The sequence below is a fragment of the Acomys russatus genome, chromosome 14, assembly GCF_903995435.1.
Source record: "Acomys russatus chromosome 14, mAcoRus1.1, whole genome shotgun sequence".
Taxonomy (NCBI): Eukaryota; Metazoa; Chordata; class Mammalia; order Rodentia; family Muridae; genus Acomys; species Acomys russatus.
This window is the reverse complement of record NC_067150.1, coordinates 3723571-3743707: the sequence shown is the minus strand read 5'-3', so window position 1 is coordinate 3743707 and position 20137 is coordinate 3723571. Positions and strand designations below refer to the sequence as shown.

The 20137-nt window shown below is 41.8% G+C and overlaps 1 protein-coding gene across 1 annotated transcript in view; it reads left to right on the top strand.

Moving 5' to 3' along the window:
* Window positions 1-20137, top strand: part of Dync2h1 (dynein cytoplasmic 2 heavy chain 1) — a 192232-nt gene that overhangs the window by 146764 nt on the left and 25331 nt on the right. Inside the window, exons 80-83 of the mRNA XM_051155884.1 lie at window positions 241-316; window positions 2979-3187; window positions 5900-6004; window positions 12255-12371. Of these exons, the coding sequence (XP_051011841.1) occupies window positions 241-316; window positions 2979-3187; window positions 5900-6004; window positions 12255-12371 (507 nt within the window). The remainder of the gene's footprint in view (window positions 1-240; window positions 317-2978; window positions 3188-5899; window positions 6005-12254; window positions 12372-20137) is intronic.

Genomic DNA, 20137 nt, shown 5'->3' with positions numbered 1-20137 from the left:
ATAGCAATGGAAGTGGACATACAAAGTCAGTTTCATGTCTCTGAGGTCAGTAGGTTTCTTAAAATACTACTTTAAATATATGATGTGTTAAAAAATAAAAAATAAGTAAATATATGATGTGGTATTATCTGAATATTAAAATTTTTAGAACAAGTGAATGTTTTTCTTAAATTTTTTTGAGCATAGTAATGTATAGATGCATGCCTTTGGTTTTACTGTGTCTTACATTTGTTTTAATAGGGTTGGACCAAGTTTTATGAGTTTTCTTTGTCAGATCTCCGGGCTGGATACAACATCATTGACAGGCTCTTCGAAGGTAAGCAACGAGACTGGACTTGCACTGCCGTTCATGACACGGTTTTACAGAAGGGCTTTAATTCCTATCACAAATTGTGGAGTTTGCTGTGGATTTGGTATTTTAATGTCCTGTTGTGCCTCAGTTTTCTGAAGGCTCTCGGGTTGATACAATGCATAAGAATTCTGGCTTACGTGTCGTTTTCAGGAAACAAGTTTAGAAACAGCTTGTGTTCATTGTGTGGTCTACAAAGTTTGCAGGGTTCAAATGAGTTGTTCCGTTCTCTTACTAAGTAATTAATATTTCGGAGCGCAGCACTGAGGGCTGGAACTAAGGATTTGCAGAGTCCTTTTGGAATTCCTAAGTAAGCCTGCTGAAGCAATGCAGACATGAAACCTGTTTCTTCATTCCATCTAGCCAGTTGGCCTTTGCTTTCCTTGAAGCCAGTAGTCATCAGATTCCTAGATTCTATTGTGCGTTGCTGAGACAAGGGGGCAGTGGAGCCTGGATCAGAGAGCAGCTTCAGTTGATAGAATCTAAACTTAAACGCTCCAACCTCAACTCATGCATCCTGTCCCCGCATCCCGCCAGCCTTGCCGTCCTGCCCAGCTGCTGTATGCCAGGTGCTCCCATTTCAGTAGGCGACATCACCATTAGTGCTCTGTTTCAAGCTCCAGGCCTACGAATCTCTTTCTCAGATCTCCTGTGCTTTGGCAGCTTTTTCCTTCTATTTGCATGTCACATTCTGTGTATCTGTCTTACGGTGTTGGCAGTGTGTGTGACTTCTTTTCTAGCCTGCTTTGCTTTACCCCTCTGGAGCATCTTTTTCACACTGTGCATGGTGGCCAAGGCTTCCATCCTTACGCATGTAGCCATGCTTGGGCTTCCTGTCATCAGACACAGATGCTGTTCACCCTGCACGTGTCCATAGGTACCGCTCTCCCCTGAAAGGCTCTTGTCTGTCGGCACCTCAGCAGAGAACTTTCTCGTCTCCACAAAAGCCTTTCGTTGGCAGTACATTTGAAGGATCTTTCTGTTACCCACGGCCCCTTTCTGCCTTATTGTTGTAACTCACTAGAACTGCCCAGCAGGCTCCTCCTGCTTGTGTGCACGTTAGTGAGTGTGAAACGTGTACGCTGTGAAGCGAGACAGAGCGCCCTGTGTGTTCGTTGTCGTACCTGGTTTTCGTCTTTTACTACATTGCAGTCTACAGTGTGGTCCATGTGAAAGAATGTCTGTCCTGTGCTTAGTACCTGCACGCTGACATCTGTCCTGTGTCCAACGGAGGCATTAGAAATAGTCTGCAACTTGTTTTTACAAAAGGCTAAAACCACATGGACAGCTAGCCTCTGACATACCTACTGGGTAGACTTAAGGCAGCCACAGCAGTTGTTGAATGTCTTTTTTCATAATTTCTTTCTTTTTTAACTTGAACAAATTTCGTTTGATGAAAAAGTCTAAAAGAAAAACATTATATTTAAATATAAAATTTCTCCAGTCTATTCCATGTGTTGGCATTTTTTGTTTATAAATTGGACGTGAGCTCTTATTTCTACATTCCTTGGTGACTTCCCTGGTTGGGGTTATGACTGAATCAGTTGGTGAATATGAAGGCAGAGTGGGAAACGGGGTCATGGTGAAGTGTCTCCTGCTTTTTAGTCGCTGTTGACAGTGAGGGCTCAGCTGGGCAGTTTCTCTTTCCTCTGCTGTGTGGGCAGCCTAAGTCTGCAGAGGGCGGCATGAAGCAGGTGTGTCTCGAGGCGTAGAGTAGCACTGCCGTCAGTTCCTGTGCCTGTCTCTGAAATAGCAATAGGAAGGAGAAAAATGTAAGCATATGAAATAAACAGTAATAGCAGACCAGTCCTGGTAATGAAGTTAACTGGCTGTTTGAAATAAAATTATGTTTGGCACAGGTTTTCCCAAGGGGGTTCCAAATTAATTATGTATTGCTATGCGGTTGGAAAACAGGATGGCCTGTTTACATTCCACAGTTGAGAATTCTGTGATTTCCTCATTATGGTGATCCAAACTCCCGGATCTCAGCTGTCATATCCATAACTTGATTGAGTTGATGAGTGTAAAATCATTAGAAAGACAATCTTCACTGAATATTTAATGATTATTTGAAGAATTCATTAAGATGTATTTAATATATTGCTATATACTAGTGATTAAACAATATATTTTTTTTTACATTTTAAAGTAAAATTAAAAGGAAGGGAAGAGACAGAAGATGGAAAGGGGCACTGGGAGGTGCTGCCCTCTGCACGTGACATAGTTCCTGTGCCTGAGATGCACAGCAGCTTTTGTTACTAAAGAACAGGCTGTAAAGCATCCCAGCATGGGTGGAGTTGATGACCTACAGGCCTCCGGCCTTATGGGGGGCTGCGGCAGTTGCTTGGGGAGGGAAAATCATTCTTTTTTGGAGGATATGGCCAGTTGTAGGATTTCCATGTGGTAGTGAATGGCCCTCTACCCACGTGTGTATGAGTAGCACTAACTGGACTCCGTAGTTTACCAAAGGAGAAAATGACATAAAACTGGGGAGGGGTCATGTTGGGGAGCTAGAAGGAGAAAACAGAGAAAATATAATCATATTTTATTGTATACCTATATGAAATTCTGGAGAATAATGAAAATATTATTAAAGTAAAATTAATAAAAATATCTGTTTTACTCATAGGTACCAAAGATGTACAGTGGGAATTTGTACATGGCTTACTTGAAAACGCCATTTATGGAGGACGTGTAGATAACTACTTTGACCTCAGAGTTCTTCAGTCCTACTTGAAGCAGTTTTTTAATTCTTCAGTAACTGATGATTCAAACCAAAGGAACAAGAAAAGCAATTTTCTATATTCCATATCTCTCCCAAACTCCTGCAGCATTTTGGTAGGTAGAAGTAGCGATTTCCCATGAATGTCCTGTAGCTGCATGCACATGCATCGCACGATGAGCACATCACCAGCTCTCCAAACGTACAAATAATTGCAGTGCAGAGTGTTTGTTTTGACAATTACTGATTGCCTGATTCCTAGAACTTGCATCAATAAAAGCTTGGGTGTTTTGGGGAAGTCAATTGGCCATTGTGACCGTAAGATCGTATATAGGCAAATCTGGGAGAAAGGTGCCAAGGGAGACTCACAGGATGCTGGTAAGAGCCGTGGTGGGAGATGCACCACTTCCTGACATGCTGAAGAATACGAGACAACTTTTGCTTTAATAGCTGCCTGCCTTCCACATGGGTATGTGGAACAGTTCTAAACAGTTAGAAAGCTATTCATTCACCTGTGCCTAGCCACAACAGCTTTGCACATGTGTTTATTTTAGCAAAGTGGAGCTTTTGAATGACAATCACCTTTCCCATGACATGTGCTAAATATCACCCATAGACATCAACTGTGGCTGCTTTACCATAAGCTTGTGTTGTATAAATGCCACCTTACTTCTTGCTACAGGAGGTACTGTGGCATTTCTTCATGCATTACAAAGATAAGCGTATGTGTTTGACTATATAGCACTCTCATTTTGTGGTATTTTTCCTCAAATATTTTTCAAAAATATTCATTTGAAAAAGAACCAAAAGCTTAAAAAGCAATGTTCAAGTTATTACTTATTGGATATATTTTCTGTTGCTGGTGGCAGTTCCTCTTGAGCTGTGTGTCCTTTATTTACCTATTCACTCAGCAATGTGCAGTGCCCACTGTGCAGTGACAGCTTCATGAATAAGGCCTACAGTGCAATGCTTACTTTCTGGTAGTTGAACAGCAGAGTAGATAACAAATGCGTGTGTTTGCAGGTGACATCCCCCATCAAGCCTTTGGGTTATATTGCTTTGAACTTACTTTGAATGATAAAATTCATGTACAAATGTGCCCGTGGTAGGCGTGTTCAGCAATGGCTTTTATATGTTAAGCCACTCACAATCTCAAGACCACACATCGTGACCCAGTCAGATGCCCTGATCCTGGTTCCTTCTAGTTACTACTTGTTTCACAAAAGAGACTTTGTACTGAATTCCAACACCTAATTTTTGTGTAAATGACAGCATACGATAGACTTTCTTTTGTGTGTCTGGGAGGACATGTGACAGCCTCACTACTAGTTAGCAAGTCAGTCTGGGAAGACAGATGCCTCCAACCAGTCTAGATGAAAAGACTTTACATGTATTTTGGGGCCTCTGAGCCATCTCTCTAGAGACACATAATTTGGAATGAATCAAGTGTTTAACTTTCCAGACGGGTAATAGAGGATGGGAGGGGCTGCCATCAGGATGTAAAGTAAATAAATAATTATAAAACAAACAAAACAAAAGTGTTATAAAACTCATAACAGTCTTTGTTCAGCTTTCCATCTGATGGCATTAGAGGCCATATTCCTCAGAGGGATGAGACTATGCCCCTGTGACTGCAAATATGTACACGATCCTTTGTGTTATAACTGACAACAGGAGGAAATCGGCAACCGCAGAGTGTCAGAGGACCTCAGAGTCCTGGGCTTTCTGTAATCAAACTGTTTTCTTGGGAAAATTCTTGAGGGGCAGCTGCCAAGGATGATACAGAATGAAAAGAAATCGGTGCTTGCTCAGCAGGTACAGATGCATGCGTGCCTATGATAGCTTATGTAGCGTTCCTCTGTGAGAAAGATTCCCATCTTTGGACTAAAATGAATACATTTCTTCTTCATCTGCCCTTAATTTTTCATCTAAAATTAGAGATAGATGAGTGTTGGGCTGATGCTGCGGAAGCTAAGGCAGTCCTCAGAGTGGTCCTTCACGTGAAATCATAGGGTTGTCAGTGTGTGTCAGCACATTTCACAAATCACAGAAGATAGGAGCGTGGGCAGACTGCATGACACTGTAATAGAATACCAGATTATGCTTTCAGGTTTCAGGGTTTCTCCAAGGTTTCACTTCTAAAATAAAAGCAGGCAGTGATTGTTCAGATATGTAGAAGCTGCCCTGCTGTAGGTGGGCCCTTGGCGTGCTGTAGGAAACTATGACTCCCTAAACACATCTACACAGCATCTTACACACAGTAAGCAGATCACTAATGCATGCTGGTGTGAATCCGCTCAGTCTCTCTGTATGTAAGGAGGTGGAACAAGAAAATATAACATAAATAGTTGATGCACAGAAGAATATTAGTGAAAATACTTTCTATAGATGCTCAGGAAAACACTGATGTCTAGCAAATATAATATGTGAGTACCTATTCAGTAGTTTGTCCAGTGTCCACTATTGGTGACTTCTGTGGGTGTAAATCTGCCTGTGGTGATCAGCTCTTCCTTCTTTGTTTTTTGTTTTGTTGTTGTTTAATTTACATATTTACTTTACATATTGACTATAGCCCTCTCCCTCTCTTTCTCCCTGCTCCCCAGCAATCCACCCCAGCACATCAAGTCACATTGGGACTGAGCTCATCCTCATCCACTGAGGCCAGGCAAGGCAGCCCCGGTAGGGGGAAGTGATCCAAAGCAGGCAACAGAGTCCATGCCGTAGACCAAAGAGCGTGCATGGACTGGACCTAGGCCTCTAAACATATGTAACCAATGGGCAGTTGGATCTTCATGTGGGTCTCTCAGCCCTCTCTTCTTTACCTGCAGGACTATCGTGCTGTCATCGAGAAGCTCCCAGAGGATGATAAACCAAGCTTCTTTGGTCTGCCTGCCAACATTGCTCGCTCATCTCAGCGCATGACCAGTTCTCAGGTGAGACAGAGCAGGCGACTCTTAGAAAAATGTTGCTATGCGCCTGAAGACAGCATAATTGTACTACTTAGAATGTTACAAGCACTCCACTTTTACCTTAAGTTTTAAAGATGTCAAATGATTTTATCTTAGTATATTTCCTAAAATTAGTAAAATACCACTGAACTTTACCAATTCATTAAAATATTTGGTATATTCCCTGGAAAGATTTTATTATGATTACTTTGAATGTAACTTGTGAGAGTAAACTTGCTCCCAAATGTCATATTGTTATAACATACAGGGTACAAATACACATTCTTCCTTTCTGTACTGTCTTATAAGAGATAGGTATTTTATATGAATTCATGGTTGGATATTATATAACTTCAGTGTTTGAAATCATGAAGACACAAAGTGTTACTAAATGTTACTTCCTATGGCTGTGACAAAATGCTTGAGGACTGCATTAAAGAGCAAAGATCTTCACAGGTTTCAGGCTGTTGCTTTTAAGCATCTGGCAAGACAGAAACATGGTAGAAGGGTGTGGCGGAAGAAGGCTTCTGACATCGTGGGAGCCAGGAGGAAGCAGGAGGGAGAGGAAGGGAAACAGAGAAGTATGAGACAAAACTTATCCTCAAAAATCACACTACTATTTGATTCTTTGCTCAGCTAGGCCCCACCTCATAATACCTACTGTGCTGCAATTCCATAGGTGGTAACCTCCTCCTGGTCCACTGACTTGTCAATACGCCATTCACTGTGAGACTGGGCCTGTACACTGAACCACACTACACAGGCACAACCTATACTTAGGTTCTATGTAGTTGCCACTTGTTGATTTGAATAGCTTCTGTTTATTGATCTCACTGTGCCTGAAACATTCTCAATGGTGTATATCCAGGAGCTTATTTACAGCTTATAGATTCTTTCTAATAGGAACCTTTACTTTTCTCTTTTAACAAATGGGGTTTTATGTTGAGGTCTTTAATCCACTTTAGTTTTGTACAGGGTGATAAATATGGATCCATTTGCATTTTTTACAAGTAGAATCCAGTTAGACTAGCACCATTTGTTGAAGATGATCTTTTTTTTTTCCATTGTATGGTTTTGGCTTCTTTGTCAAAAATCAAATGACCATAGGTGTGTGGATTTATTTCTGGGTCTTTGTTGGTCATCTGGCCTACTTCTGTGCCATGCTGTTTTTATTACTGTTGCTCTATAGTACAACTTGAGATCAGGGATGAGGTTTCCTCCAGCAGATCTTTTATTGTATAGGATTGTTTTAGCTGTCCTGGGTTTTTTGTTTTTCCATATGAAGTTGAGAATTGATCTTTCTAGTTCTGTCAAATATTATGTTGGCATTTTGGTAGGGATTGCATTGAATCTGTAGATTGCTTTTTGTAGGATGACCATTTTTACTATGTTGATTTTCCAAATCCATGAGCATGGGAGACCTCTTGGGTATGTCTACTTCATTTTTTTCTAGAGTTTTCAGGTGTTCCATTAAGTTGCTTGTATGTGATGTCTCCAATTTCTTTATGAAGGCACTTAGTGCTATGAACTTTCCTGTTAGCACTGCTTTCATTGTGTCCCAAAGATTTCGATATGCTGTGCCTTAATTTTCATTTAACTCTAGGAAGTCTTTAATTTCTTTCTTATTTCATTCCTGACTCAATTGTCATTGAGTAAAACATTGTTCAGTTTCCATGTGTTTATAGGCTTTTTGTTAATTCTATTGTTGTTGATGCTCAGCTTTAGCCCATGGTGGTCTGATAAGATGCAGGGGATTATTTCAATTCTTTGAATCTATTGAGGCTTGTTTTGTGACCAATTGTATGGTCAGTTTTGGAGAAGGTTCTGTGTGGAGTGAAGAAGAAGATATATTCTTTTCTGTTTGGGTAAAAAGTTCTGTGGATGTCTGTCAGGTTCATTTGATTCATGACCTCTGTTAGATCTTTCTGCCTTAAAGATCTGTCTGTTGGTGAAAGAGGGGCATTGGCATCTCCCACTATTACTGTGTTGGGATTGAGATGTGATTTAAAGTTTTAAGATATTTCTCTTATGAATGTGGGTACCCTAGTATTTGGGGCATAAATATTCAAGATAGTAATGTCCTCTTGGTGAGTTTTCCTTTGATGAGAAGAAAGTGTCCTCCTTTTTTCTTGATTAATTTTAATTTAAAGTCTACTTTATCAGATATTAGAATAGCTATTCCCACCTTCTTCCTGGGTCTGTTTGTGTGGAAAATCTTTTTTCCAGCCCTTTTCTCTCAGGTAATGTCTATCTTTGTTGCTGAGATGTGTTTCTTGAATGAAACAAAATAGTGGATCTTGTTTTTGCATCCATTTTGTAAGCCTGTGTGGTTTTCCTGGGGAGTTGAGGCCATTGATGTTGAGAGATATTAGTGACCAATGGTTATTGGATCCTTTTATTGTGGAGTTGGTGGTGATTGTGAGTGGCAGTGTCTGTTTTGGTTTTTCTGTTGTGGGATTATCTATAAACTGTTTTCTTGAGCGTGATGGAGTTTTCCCTCTACTATCTTCTGTAGAGCTTTGTTGGTGTTTAGATATTGTTTAAATTTGGTTTTGTCATGGAAAATCTTTCCATCTATGGTGGTTGAAAATTTTGCTGGGTATAGTAGTCTTAGTTGGCATCTGTGGTCTCTTAGTGTCTGGATGACCTCAGCCCAGGCCCTTCTGGCTTTCATGGTCTCTGTTCATAGTCAGGTGTAATTCTGATGGGTCTGCCTTTATATGTTACTTGGCCTTTTTCCCTTGCTGACTTTAATATCTTTTCTTTGTTCTGCAGATTTAGTGTTTTGATTATTGTGTGGCGGGAGGAATTTCTTTTCTGGCCTAGCATATTTGGTGCTCTGTAGGCCTCTTATATGTTGAAGGATAGCTCTTTCTTTAGGTTGGGGAAATTTTCTTCTATGATTTTCTAGAAAACATTTTCTGGTCTTTGGGATTTTGCATCTTCCTTTTCATTTACTCCTATAATTCTGAGATTATGCCTTTTCACAATGTCCTTGGTTTCTTCGATGCTTTGTGTCACAAATTTTTCTGTTTTAACATTTTCTTTGAGAGATATATCAATTTCTTCTATTGTATCTTCAGCCCCTGAGAGTCTCTCCTCCATGTGTTGGATTCTGTTGGTTATACTTGTCTGTTGGATTCCTGCTTCCTTCTTTAATTTTTCCATTTAGACAGTTTTCTCAATTTGTGGTTTTTAATGCTGTCTAATTCTGTTTTCATGTCTTGAACCATTTTACTCATTTCCTTCACCTGTTTGATTGTGGTTTCTTGTTTCTCGTGGATGGCCTCTATTCGTTTGTTTGTATTTTCCTGGAATTCTTGGAAGGATCTATTCATTTCCTCTTTATAATTTTCAAATAACTGTATAAGTATAGTTTTGAGGTCATTTTCTTGAGATTAAGCTGTATTAGGGGATCTGTTGGTGTCTGGGCTTTCTGGTGGAGGCATGTTGTCCTGGTTTTTGTTCTTTGTCTTCTTACTGTTTCCTTTAGGCATCTGCTGAGAGAGAGAGGGCTTGGGCTTTCTGAGCTGGCAGTCACTGTGGTGAATACCTTTGGGAGGCAGCTGCTTCCTATACTGGGATGGCAGACACTGTCTTCCTATGTCTGTATTCATCTAAGCTCTGCCTCCTAGGATCCATGATTTTGTAGGGCTCCTCTGCGTACTTGTTCTCCTCAGAGGAATCAACCATGAAGTAGAATAGTGGCTTGGATGCCAAATGCTTTAGCATCTGTTAATCCTTTGTTCCGCAGGGGACTGCACTGCTCCAGTACTCAAAAGAGTGCAGTGTGCTTAGAGCTCTGGTTCCCAACCCCAGAGGAAGTCTAGCCATGGTGGGAGTGTAGCTGGGGTGGGGGCTTATTTTTATCCTCCCCACTTGTTCATGCTGAAGAGTCCCCAAGTCTGTGTTTTGGATAGTGCTCCATTCATTTGCTTACCTATTTTGCTGTGCTAAGCTACCACCTTCTGCTATTGCTGCAGCCGCTGCAGCGTACCCTCTGTTCTCCAGGGCGGCCATGCTCTTTCCCGTATTCAGAGGAGCTCAGGGTGTTCGAAGTTTGTACCTTCTGAACCACGAGTTGTCCAGTTGCAGTGAAGGGGAGCTTGGTGCTTCTCATTAGATCCTTCAGTCTGTTTCCCAGCCTCAGCAGCTCTGCCTACTACACACGGTCCATACTGTGCACCACCATCTTGTTTTCTCTCTATTTTCTAACTTCTATTTCCACATTGACTTGAAAAATCCTATGAGTTATTAGTATAGCAGTTTGTTTGTCTTGGATGAAATCTCATCTCAAAAATAGCCAGTATTATGCTCTGGCCTTGCATGTGACTGGCATTTTAAGAGATATAAACATAATAAAAGTTTACCCCCTTGACTTTGTCTTTACTAACATTCAAACAATAAATCGCTAGGTATTTTTGTGTGTAACATGTTGGTATGTGCTCTTACATATATAGGAAGATTAATGTGCTGTGACATTGCCTTGAGGAAACGAAGAAAGTACTTTAGCTAGATAGAAACATGTTTACTAAATATTTTATCTGGACTTTATAAAAAATAAGTATATTCGATTTGTAGAGCTAGCAGATGAGCCATTGTTATAGCCAGCCTTGTGCTCTTTAACAGGAATGTCTTTGTGTGTTTGACATTCAGGTTTATTATTCTTTGTTTGTAAAAGAATCATCATAGCAGCCAGACTCATGATGCATGCCTTTAATCCTAGCACTCGGGAGGCAGAGGCAGGCAGATCACTGTGAGTTCGAGGCTAGCCTGTCCACAACAGCCAAGGCTACACAGTGAAACTCTGTCTTGAAAAAAAATCATCATAGCATTTGTGTGTGTGTGTGATGCCCTCTTTCTAGAACAGATAACCATTTGGGGGAGGGGGGATGTAGTCAAATTTTCTTTTAAAGAGTTTAAAAATATGTTTGTTACTTTTTTTTTTTTCCTTTACATTCCTCTACATTTACATAAAGCAAATGATAGCAAGAGTTACCAGAGTTAAAAATACCACATCTCCTGACCACCAAGTAGGGACATATTGTTGCGAAGCGATGCTCATCAAGCCAGAGCTGTATAGAGATCAGCTCCAGCAAATGAAAATGATTCATCAGAAAAACAAAGGAAGCCAAACACTGACTCTCCCGTGGTTTTTTGACTAGGAAGTTAATCAAAAGCTGTAAGAGTTTAATCCAACAGTGTGAATGTGTATGTGTGGCAGTTAAGTAGCCATTCGTTCTGAAAGCTTTGTAGTCTTACTTCATTACCAGGCTTATTAGTGTAGAGTGTAGCTAAGTATGAAGTCTAACTAAGTATGATACAAAGGCAAGACAGCTTACATCTCTCAAAAACATGGCGGTGCTTAGCAGGCTGCAGGTGTGCAGTTCAAAGTGCTGCCCTGTGAAGCTGGGCATTCTCGGACTCACTGTGTTCATATTAGATAAACTTGATGATAACAGAGCTATTGGTTTGCTAGTTGGCTGAAATATCACATGGAACAGTCACGGACTAGCCCTGTCATTTCACAGCCACCACCATGTCTGTGGTACAGTATTGGTCATGATCTGGCCCATCTTTAGCAAATGTTTAAGGAGATAAATGTTTCTAAAATAGGGCCCAGTAGACATGATTTCATTTAGAAAAGAAAACGCAAGTGATTGATTTGATGAACACAGTGAAGAAGCTAATGATGAAGCTACAGCAGCAAAGGCCCCAGCGGGTAGTAATGTTTACTTTAATTAATTGATCTGTACATATTTCTTTGGGCCTTATGTGTATAGAGAATATTGAAATGGGAACTGAAAATTAAGCATTAAAAAAAACTATGCAACCAGCTAGGAGCCACTTGCTTTGTATTTATTCTGTGCTGTGTTTTTAAATACGCTATCAGCATTTTGAACTGATAAGGTTTAAATCAATGGAAATAAAAAGCAGTTGTAGGTTTTCAAATGAACAGGGAGAGAGGCCAGCACGATATTAATGGCGCAGTGTGCACTTCCGCATAAAGAAGCAGCTTTTCTAATAACCATTGCAATATTTAATTTTGGGATGCTTTCCCTCAACTTTACAGTCTTTTGTGTTTTTAACCACTTGAAGGAATCCGGTTGTTCAAACAGAATGATAGAGACACAAGAACTATACCATTTACTCGCTCTTCCTTTGTTACAGGCTGTGGCTTTGCGCCATGCTCTCTCCCTGCCGGGACTCACAGTAATGTTCTCTTTTCACTTAGGTTATCTCCCAGCTCAGGATCTTGGGAAGATCAGTCACAGCTGGTTGCAAATTTGATAGAGAAATCTGGTCTAATGAACTTTCCCCCATCCTCAATCTTTGGAAGAAACTGAACCAGGTTAGTCATGGAAAGATTGAAAGTTTTGTACCTTTTCCCTGTGTCACTTTCTCCAGCCCCTTGGAGCTGTGCTGTTCTGTCTGACTCACACATTCACATTGGGCATTCCTACCCAAATCCAGGCCCAACCTGTCCTGAGTCACACAGTCAGTCTTCACAGTGTGCATTCCTCTCCTGGTCACACAGTCAGTCTTCACAGTGTGCGTTCCTCTCCTGGATCACACGGTCAGTCTTCACAGTGTGCGTTCCTCTCCTGGATCACACGGTCAGTCTTCACAGTGTGCGTTCCTCTCCTGGGTCACACAGTCAGTCTTCACAGTGTGCGTTCCTCTCCTGGGTCACACAGTCAGTCTTCACAGTGTGCGTTCCTCTCCTGAGTCACACAGTCAGTCTTCACAGTGTGCATTCCTCTCCTGGTCACACAGTCAGTCTTCACAGTATGCGGTCTTCTCCTGGGTCACACAGTCAGTCTTCACAGTGTGCATTCCTCTCCTGGATCACACGGTCAGTCTTCACAGTGTGTGTTCCTCTCCTGGGTCACACAGTCAGTCTTCACAGTGTGCGTTCCTCTCCTGGGTCACACAGTCAGTCTTCACAGTGTGCGTTCCTCTCCTGGGTCACACAGTCAGTCTTCACAGTGTGGATTCCTCTCCTGGATCACACGGTCAGTCTTCACAGTGTGCATTCCTCTCCTGGGTCACACAGTCAGTCTTCACAGTGTGCATTCCTCTCCTGGGTCACACCATTAGTTTCAGTGTTTGTTCTTCCCCCTGCTTGCTGTCAGTTCACACTAAACTTAGTCTTCATTCTTTGTAAAAACCTTATACAAATTTGCATCGGAAGCATTTAGCAAACCATTTACTTGTGTCTTTCATAATGTCTACTCTATTAAATATATATGTAAATATTCTACCTCGTTACATTTGCTTTTGAAATAAAAATTCCCTAGATTTGAAGAGTCTTAATAAATTTTGAGCAAATGGGTTAAGTGAAAAGATTCTATTAACAGAACAATTGAGATAGGAGATCTAGCGAGAAGAGCGGGTCCCTTTGAAGACTTGTTTGCATGGGCTTGGCGCTTGCGGTATGGATACATGTGTTTCCCTGCTGACATATGTATACAGGTGTGTGCATGTGAGAGCCTGACCTCAACTTGTGGTGGTGTCTTCCATGTCTTTCCATCTTGAGGCAGAGTCTCTTGAGAAGATGTCTTTGGCTAGTCCTGGGGGCCAGCTTGTGCCTGGGATTCCTTGTCTGCCTCCTGTGTGCTGGTATCATAACCAGGATGCCATGCCTGCCCAGCTTAGCACCCCCGAGATTTGCTGGTGTAGGGAACTGAGGGACTTTGGGCTGCTCCTGTACATTTCAAGTGTTGATGAGGTTCTGGCTCTTAGCTCTTTTTATTAGTAGTAGATTAACCTGTTTGTGTTCAAATTTTATTTCCCGATTCCTTCGTGTATTGTGGTTCCGACATCAGTTTAGTGTATAAAATCTCCATTGTGGCCGGGTGATGGTGGCACACGCCTTTACTCCCAGCACTCGGGAGGCAGAGGCAGGTGGATCTCTGTGAGTCCGAGGCCAGCCTGGTCTACAAAGTGAGTCCAGGACAGCCAAGGCTACACGGAGAAACCCTGTCTTGAAAAAAACAAAACAAAACAAAAAACTCCATTGTGTTCCTGGCCAGCTGTCCTCACATCTACACACAGCCCGTCAGAGACCAGTGGTCAGGACTGCAGTCCCTGCCTGTGCAGGCAGCAGCGCTGTCTTACATCATGCAGACAGCTCTGTGCTGGGTAGCACTGGCATTGATCCCTACTGCTGCCCAGAGATTGCTTCTAGTCAGTCTTTCAGGTTGCTCATTTTGAAACACACTGAAATTCAACACAAACTGTGCTGCATAGTGAGTTTTCAATCCATATGAAAAAAAATTACTTTAACATAGTTACTTATGGGGATAATGAAGACCATAACTTTCAATGAATGGCTAATAGAGTTCTGGCTACACTCAAACCCGAGTTTAGCAAGGTAATTGCAGATGCTTAGGCCATTAGCCTGGCTAGGACAGCTTAACTACCTCAGGTTGAACATTTAAGAAGCGTTTTGTTAAATTTTTGAGAACTTTATACACTGTATTTTGACTATATTGAGCATACTCTGTTCTTCCCAGATATGCCCTCTCTTCTATACCCACCTAAGTATGTGTCATTTTTTTAAACCTTGTGTTTGCATGCACGTACACTCTTGAGTGTGTGACCATCCACTGGAGAATAGTTGACCTACCAGGGGCCACACGCCAAGGACATAGAACTCTGCCTCTCTCAGTGGCCATTAGCTAAAATAGCTCCTGAGCTAGGGCAGGACCTCTTGCCCGCATCTCCCTCCCTCTAGGTTGGGATGCCTAACAAAGGCTCCTGAACTAGGGCTGGAACTCAGTGCCCCACACCCCAATGCCGGCCTGAGCTTGGTGCCCCACACCCCAATGCCGGCCTGAACCTATGTGGGTCTTGTGCATGTTGTCACAACAGCTGGGAGTTCTCTGTGCAGCTGTTAAGTAGAGGGCTAAAAGCCAAGTACATAGAACTTGGGCATTGCTATAATGCAGAACTGAACAACATGCAAGTCTCTTAATGTTTTCTCTGCATTTGAAAGCTTCATCATTGAAGTGGGGAAAAACAGGTAGTATCTGGCTGAGAGGGAGTGATGTCTCTTGTTTAAAGCACGTCCCGAATATTGAAATTGTTCTCAGTACAGCACTATCTCTGGAGATCTTTGCTTCCGAGGGTTTCTTTATTCCATCAGGTAACAAATTGACAAAAAGTATAGCTGCATGCCCATTTTTAGCCTTTAGTTACTTTTCTTCAGCTTGGGGTCGCGGGCAGAGATAGTGATGACTTTTGTATTGGCCCTCGCTAATCTGATCGTCACTCATTTGAGGCTGGTTAGATATTTTTCTTCCTTCATATTCTGCCTCTAATCTTCAACTTCGCTGTGATATGTGTGAGTAGGAGGGTTTTGTGGTGTTTAAATCTATTTACTCCAAAGCTACATTTCCACGTGCCCCTGAATGTCATCTCCTTCAGCACACACTGTGAGACACCAGGTACCCTGCTAGCTATGGCTGCTTAATAATTGCTTCTTTAAAGCACTAAAAGCCACTTAAGGCCATATACAAGTAAAAGTTTGCACCTAAAACTTCTCCCTGGGGTGCTGGAGAGATGATTCGACCGTCACAGCATCAGCTGCTCTTACAGAGAATCTGCTCTTGGTTCCCAACATTCATGTGTTGGCTTACAACAGAACTTAATTTCAGTTCCAGGAGGTCTGAGACCCCTTGTGGCCTTTATGTGCATATGCACGCGCATGTGTGTCCGCGCGCGCGCACACACACACACACACACACACACGCGCGCGCGCGCGCGCGCATGCACGCGCGTAAAACACTCATACACGTAAAATAAAGTTAAATCAATAAACCTTTTTTAAAACTCAAAAACCTGTGTCCCTAGTATATCTCGCTCCAGCCATGAGTCACATTGTCCTCTTTTCCCACGTCAAGATGCTCATACCCCACCTCGCTCCCTCAACCTCCTGTCATTCCCACACCGTCTCCTGGGTCAGTGCTCTCTGGTCTTGTCAAACTCAGGATTCAGAAGTGTACCTTTTACAGTCTTATTTTATTTGATATTTGTAAAACGGATGTTCATTGTTTATTACTTAATTTTTCATCTGGGACAGGATGTCATGTATTCTAGGCTGGCCTCAAATTCAGTATATATTCTAGAGTGGCCGTGCCCTCATTGATCCTCCTGCCTCCACTTCCTGAGCACTGGGATCACAGGCATATGCCACCTTGCCCCGTGGTTTCATGTTGAATTCTTAGTAGCCGAATCTCAAATCTATCATGTCTTGTACTTCTTTGTATCATTTCTTTGCCATTTTTTTCTGAAAATGATTACTGTGACTTAAGTTTTATTCTTTCTGTTGTGAATTACTATAGAAAGTTCCAAATTTGTTTTTACAATACATCTGTTATTCAGGCATCCTTCTTTCCTGGAAGAAGCCCTCTGAGTGGCTTTATAACCTGTTTCAGAGTAAAGCAGTGTCAGATAAATATATCACTGTAGAGCCTGTCTCTGGAATTTTCCAAATTTTTTTCCTTCTGGACTCAACCCTGTAAAATCTCAGTAAAGTCCTGGTTGGCCTCAGTATCATCTGGCCTGCTGTTAATTTTCTTTTTTGTGTCAGTCCTTTTAGTTTATAACTTAGTCATTTTTTGTTGAAACTGTATTTTTAGTCATTATTTTTTCTTTTATTGAAAATAGATTTTTTCCTTAATAATATATCCTGATTACTATTTTACCTTCCTCTATAACCCCCACTTTTCCTCCCATCCAGATCCCCTCCCTTTCTGTTTCTCATTAGAAAACAAACTGGCTTCTAAGGGACAGTGATAGGATAGGGTAGGATAAGACAGGATAGGATCTATATAATATGGTAAGGCAAAAACTAGCACATTGGGATTGGGCAAAGCAAAGAGAGAAGGCTACAGTCAGGACTTCCATAAGAACACTAGTCTGGAAGCCATCACATACGCACAGAGGTCCTGCTGCAGACCCATGCAGGCCTGTTCATGCTGCCTCGGCCTCTGTGAGTTCATCTGAGCTTTGATCATGTTGATTTACAGGGCCTTGTTTTCTCCCTGTCCTCCATCACCTCTAGTTCTTACACGTTTTCTTACTCCTTTTCCACAGGGTTCTCTGAGCTCTGAGGCAGGGATATGATGGAGACATCAAGGTTTCTCTCTGCACAATGTCTGGCTTAGGTCTCTGTGTTTGTTCCCATCTGCTTCAGGAAGCTTATCTGATGATGATTGAGCAGGGCACTGATCTATAAGTGTAGCAAAATGTCATTAGGAGTCATGTTATTGCTACTTAAAAAAAATTGATTTTACCCTAGGCACCTGAGCTGTCTAGTCTCGGGTTCTTGGTTACCCAAGCAATATCAGGCATGGGCTCCATTCTGTGCAGTGGGCCTTAAATGAGTTCAGACATTGGTTGGTAATTCCACAAGCTTTGAATGATAACCAAGCTATAATGTGTAGAGCCACAGATTATAGATACAAAGTAAGGAAACTGGGGACAGATAAATCTCCCTCGGAAAGGTAAGTAGAATAGATAGTTGTGGATGGATGTGGCTGGAATGGGGGTGATCAAGTGGAGTGGGGAAAAAGGAAGGAGGACAAGGAGGACCATTTGAAGGGTAGTGTGGAAACCTAATACAGTAGAAACTTTCTAAACTACGTACATTGCCAAATAATGGGGGAGACAGAGCCCCAACTGGACAACTCTTGCCACCAAATGAAGCTTACAGTACTGAGATTGGATTACATCTAATTGAACCAAAGGGGCTCTGTGGGAACCCCCAAGCAACATAGGCTGTAGCCAAGACTGTAGGGTGCTGTGCACAAACTGATGATAAGGACCCCATTGTTTAAGACAACACCTATGGGGGATGGTATTCCAGAAAGAAGGGCCAGTCTGCCATCTTTGTTACTAAGACCAGCTTGAAAGAGGCCTACTACCATATACTGCAGTGGTTACTTGCATTTCTTAGGCAAGATGAATTCAGCAAACTATGGGCTAGAGAGGTAATACAAAGTGATTTGTGTTGTGTAGAGGCAAATTGATAAATTGTAAAGAATAGATTCAATTAAGAAGCTAGTCGGGGCATGAAACTAAATTAAGTTATGTCATGGGAACAATATGGTGGGGCTTTGTCAAGTGTTCTGGCTGTGTAAATGCAGAGTCCGCATCAACAGATACTCAGAAGTAGAATTAATCTTCACCAGAGGTATTGGGGGCATCTAATAAAGACTGGATTATAGACTCAAGTACGTTTTGAACATTATCTTTCTTTACAGTTTTGTGAATTTTTAGGTTGGCATGTCTGCTAGTGACTATAACTTTTTTAAAGGAAATTATATATAAATATATACTTATATATTTTGATACTACATTTTTATAGTCTCATAACTTTATTCTGAACTTTTGATATGATATAGGCAGCAAAAATAATATCACATTTTTCTAAATTGAAGCTCCTTTATTTTTATTTTATTTTATTTATTCACTTTACATCGTGATTATAGCCCCCTCTGTCCTCTCCTCCTGGTTCCACCTTCCCTCCCTTCTCCCCCATCCCCCCTTCCCGTCTTCTCACCACCAGCCTACCCTGGTACATCAAGTAGCATCAGGACTGAGCACATCCTCTTCTACTGACGTCTGGTAAGGCAGCCCCAACAGAGGAAAGTGATCGAAAAGCAGGCAACAGAGTCCATGTCAAAGACAGCCTCCCCTCCCCTTACTAGCGGGCCCACATGAAGCCTAAGCTGCCCATGTGCTATATACATGTAGGGGGACCTATGCAGTTCTTGGTTGATGCTTCAGTCTCCATACACTCCTCCCCCAACCCCATAATCCCACCCTTACCCCCCTCCCTACCCCTCCACCCTCCCAGCTCAGGTTAGTTGACTCTGGTGGTTTTCTTGTAGAGCTCTTGTCCCCTCTGTATCCGTCTATCCTTCCCCCAACTTTTCCACAAGGCTCCCCGTGCTTCGCCTAATGTTTGGCTGTGATTAACACTACATTTTATTGACGTTATTCTGCCAGACTTTGCATTATCAGATGCGCAGCTTGCCTTATTTTCACCATCTTCTCTAGTATTTCCATAAATAAGTTTGTTAATAGTAAACTTGTAAAACTGATTTTAAGAACAAAAATGCTGACAAGCACAACATGAGAAGATCTGTTCTCATCTAGCACTCCGCATGTGTGCATTGAAAGGTCAGATCTTGTTTTAAATTTTATTTCATAAAAGCTTCACCCTTGTAACTTTTAGTGCCTGGCTAATGGCAGCAATTATTGAGAATTACTGACTTCCTGGCCAATTTACAACTAATGCTGTGTCTCCAGCACCTCCATTAATTCTCACTTAAATCACTCTTGGGAAACAGGTGTACATGAAACATCTTCCTTTGACTCTTAGAGTTTATTGTCCACTTCTCACCTCAGGGAACTAAGTGATTCCAGTGACTTGCTTTCTATTTGTAGAATTCCATTCAGCAAAGCGGAAAGTTCAGCAGACATTTTAGTCAAATGGTTAAAATGTAGTGGTTTGAAGCGCACATAGGTTTATATGTTTGAACATGTCACTATGTGGTGGAACTGTTTGGGAAGGATTCGGAGTGTGGCCTCTGTGGAGGAGGTATGTCACTGAGGGCAGGATTTAAGGTTTCAAAAAACTTGGATCATTCCCAGTTAGCTTTCTCTCTCTCTCTCTCTGCCTCGTTGTGTCTTAAGATATAAGCTCTCAGATACTGCTCCAGCACCATGCCTGCCTGCCCCATGTTCCCCACCATGATGGTCATGGACTCTAACCCTCTGAAACTGTAATCCCCAAATAACATCTTTCTTCTGTAAGTTGCCTTGGTAGTGGTTTCTTATCACAGCAATAGAAACATAACTAAGACATTGAGTATAAGCAGTTGGTCATGTGTGTGGTGGAGAAATGAAACAAGCAAAAAGTAACAGTAGTTCACACACTGCAGGAAATACTGTCCCTGAGCTAATGGAAGAGGGAACTCCATTTGAAAGAAATGGGACATAGGAACTTGGAATAAAACTATGATGTTAGACCCTTGCCCTCAGTCCAAGGGGTGAGGGGATGTCTTAGCTGTACCCAAGGTGCCAAGTAAACTTTCCCCTGGA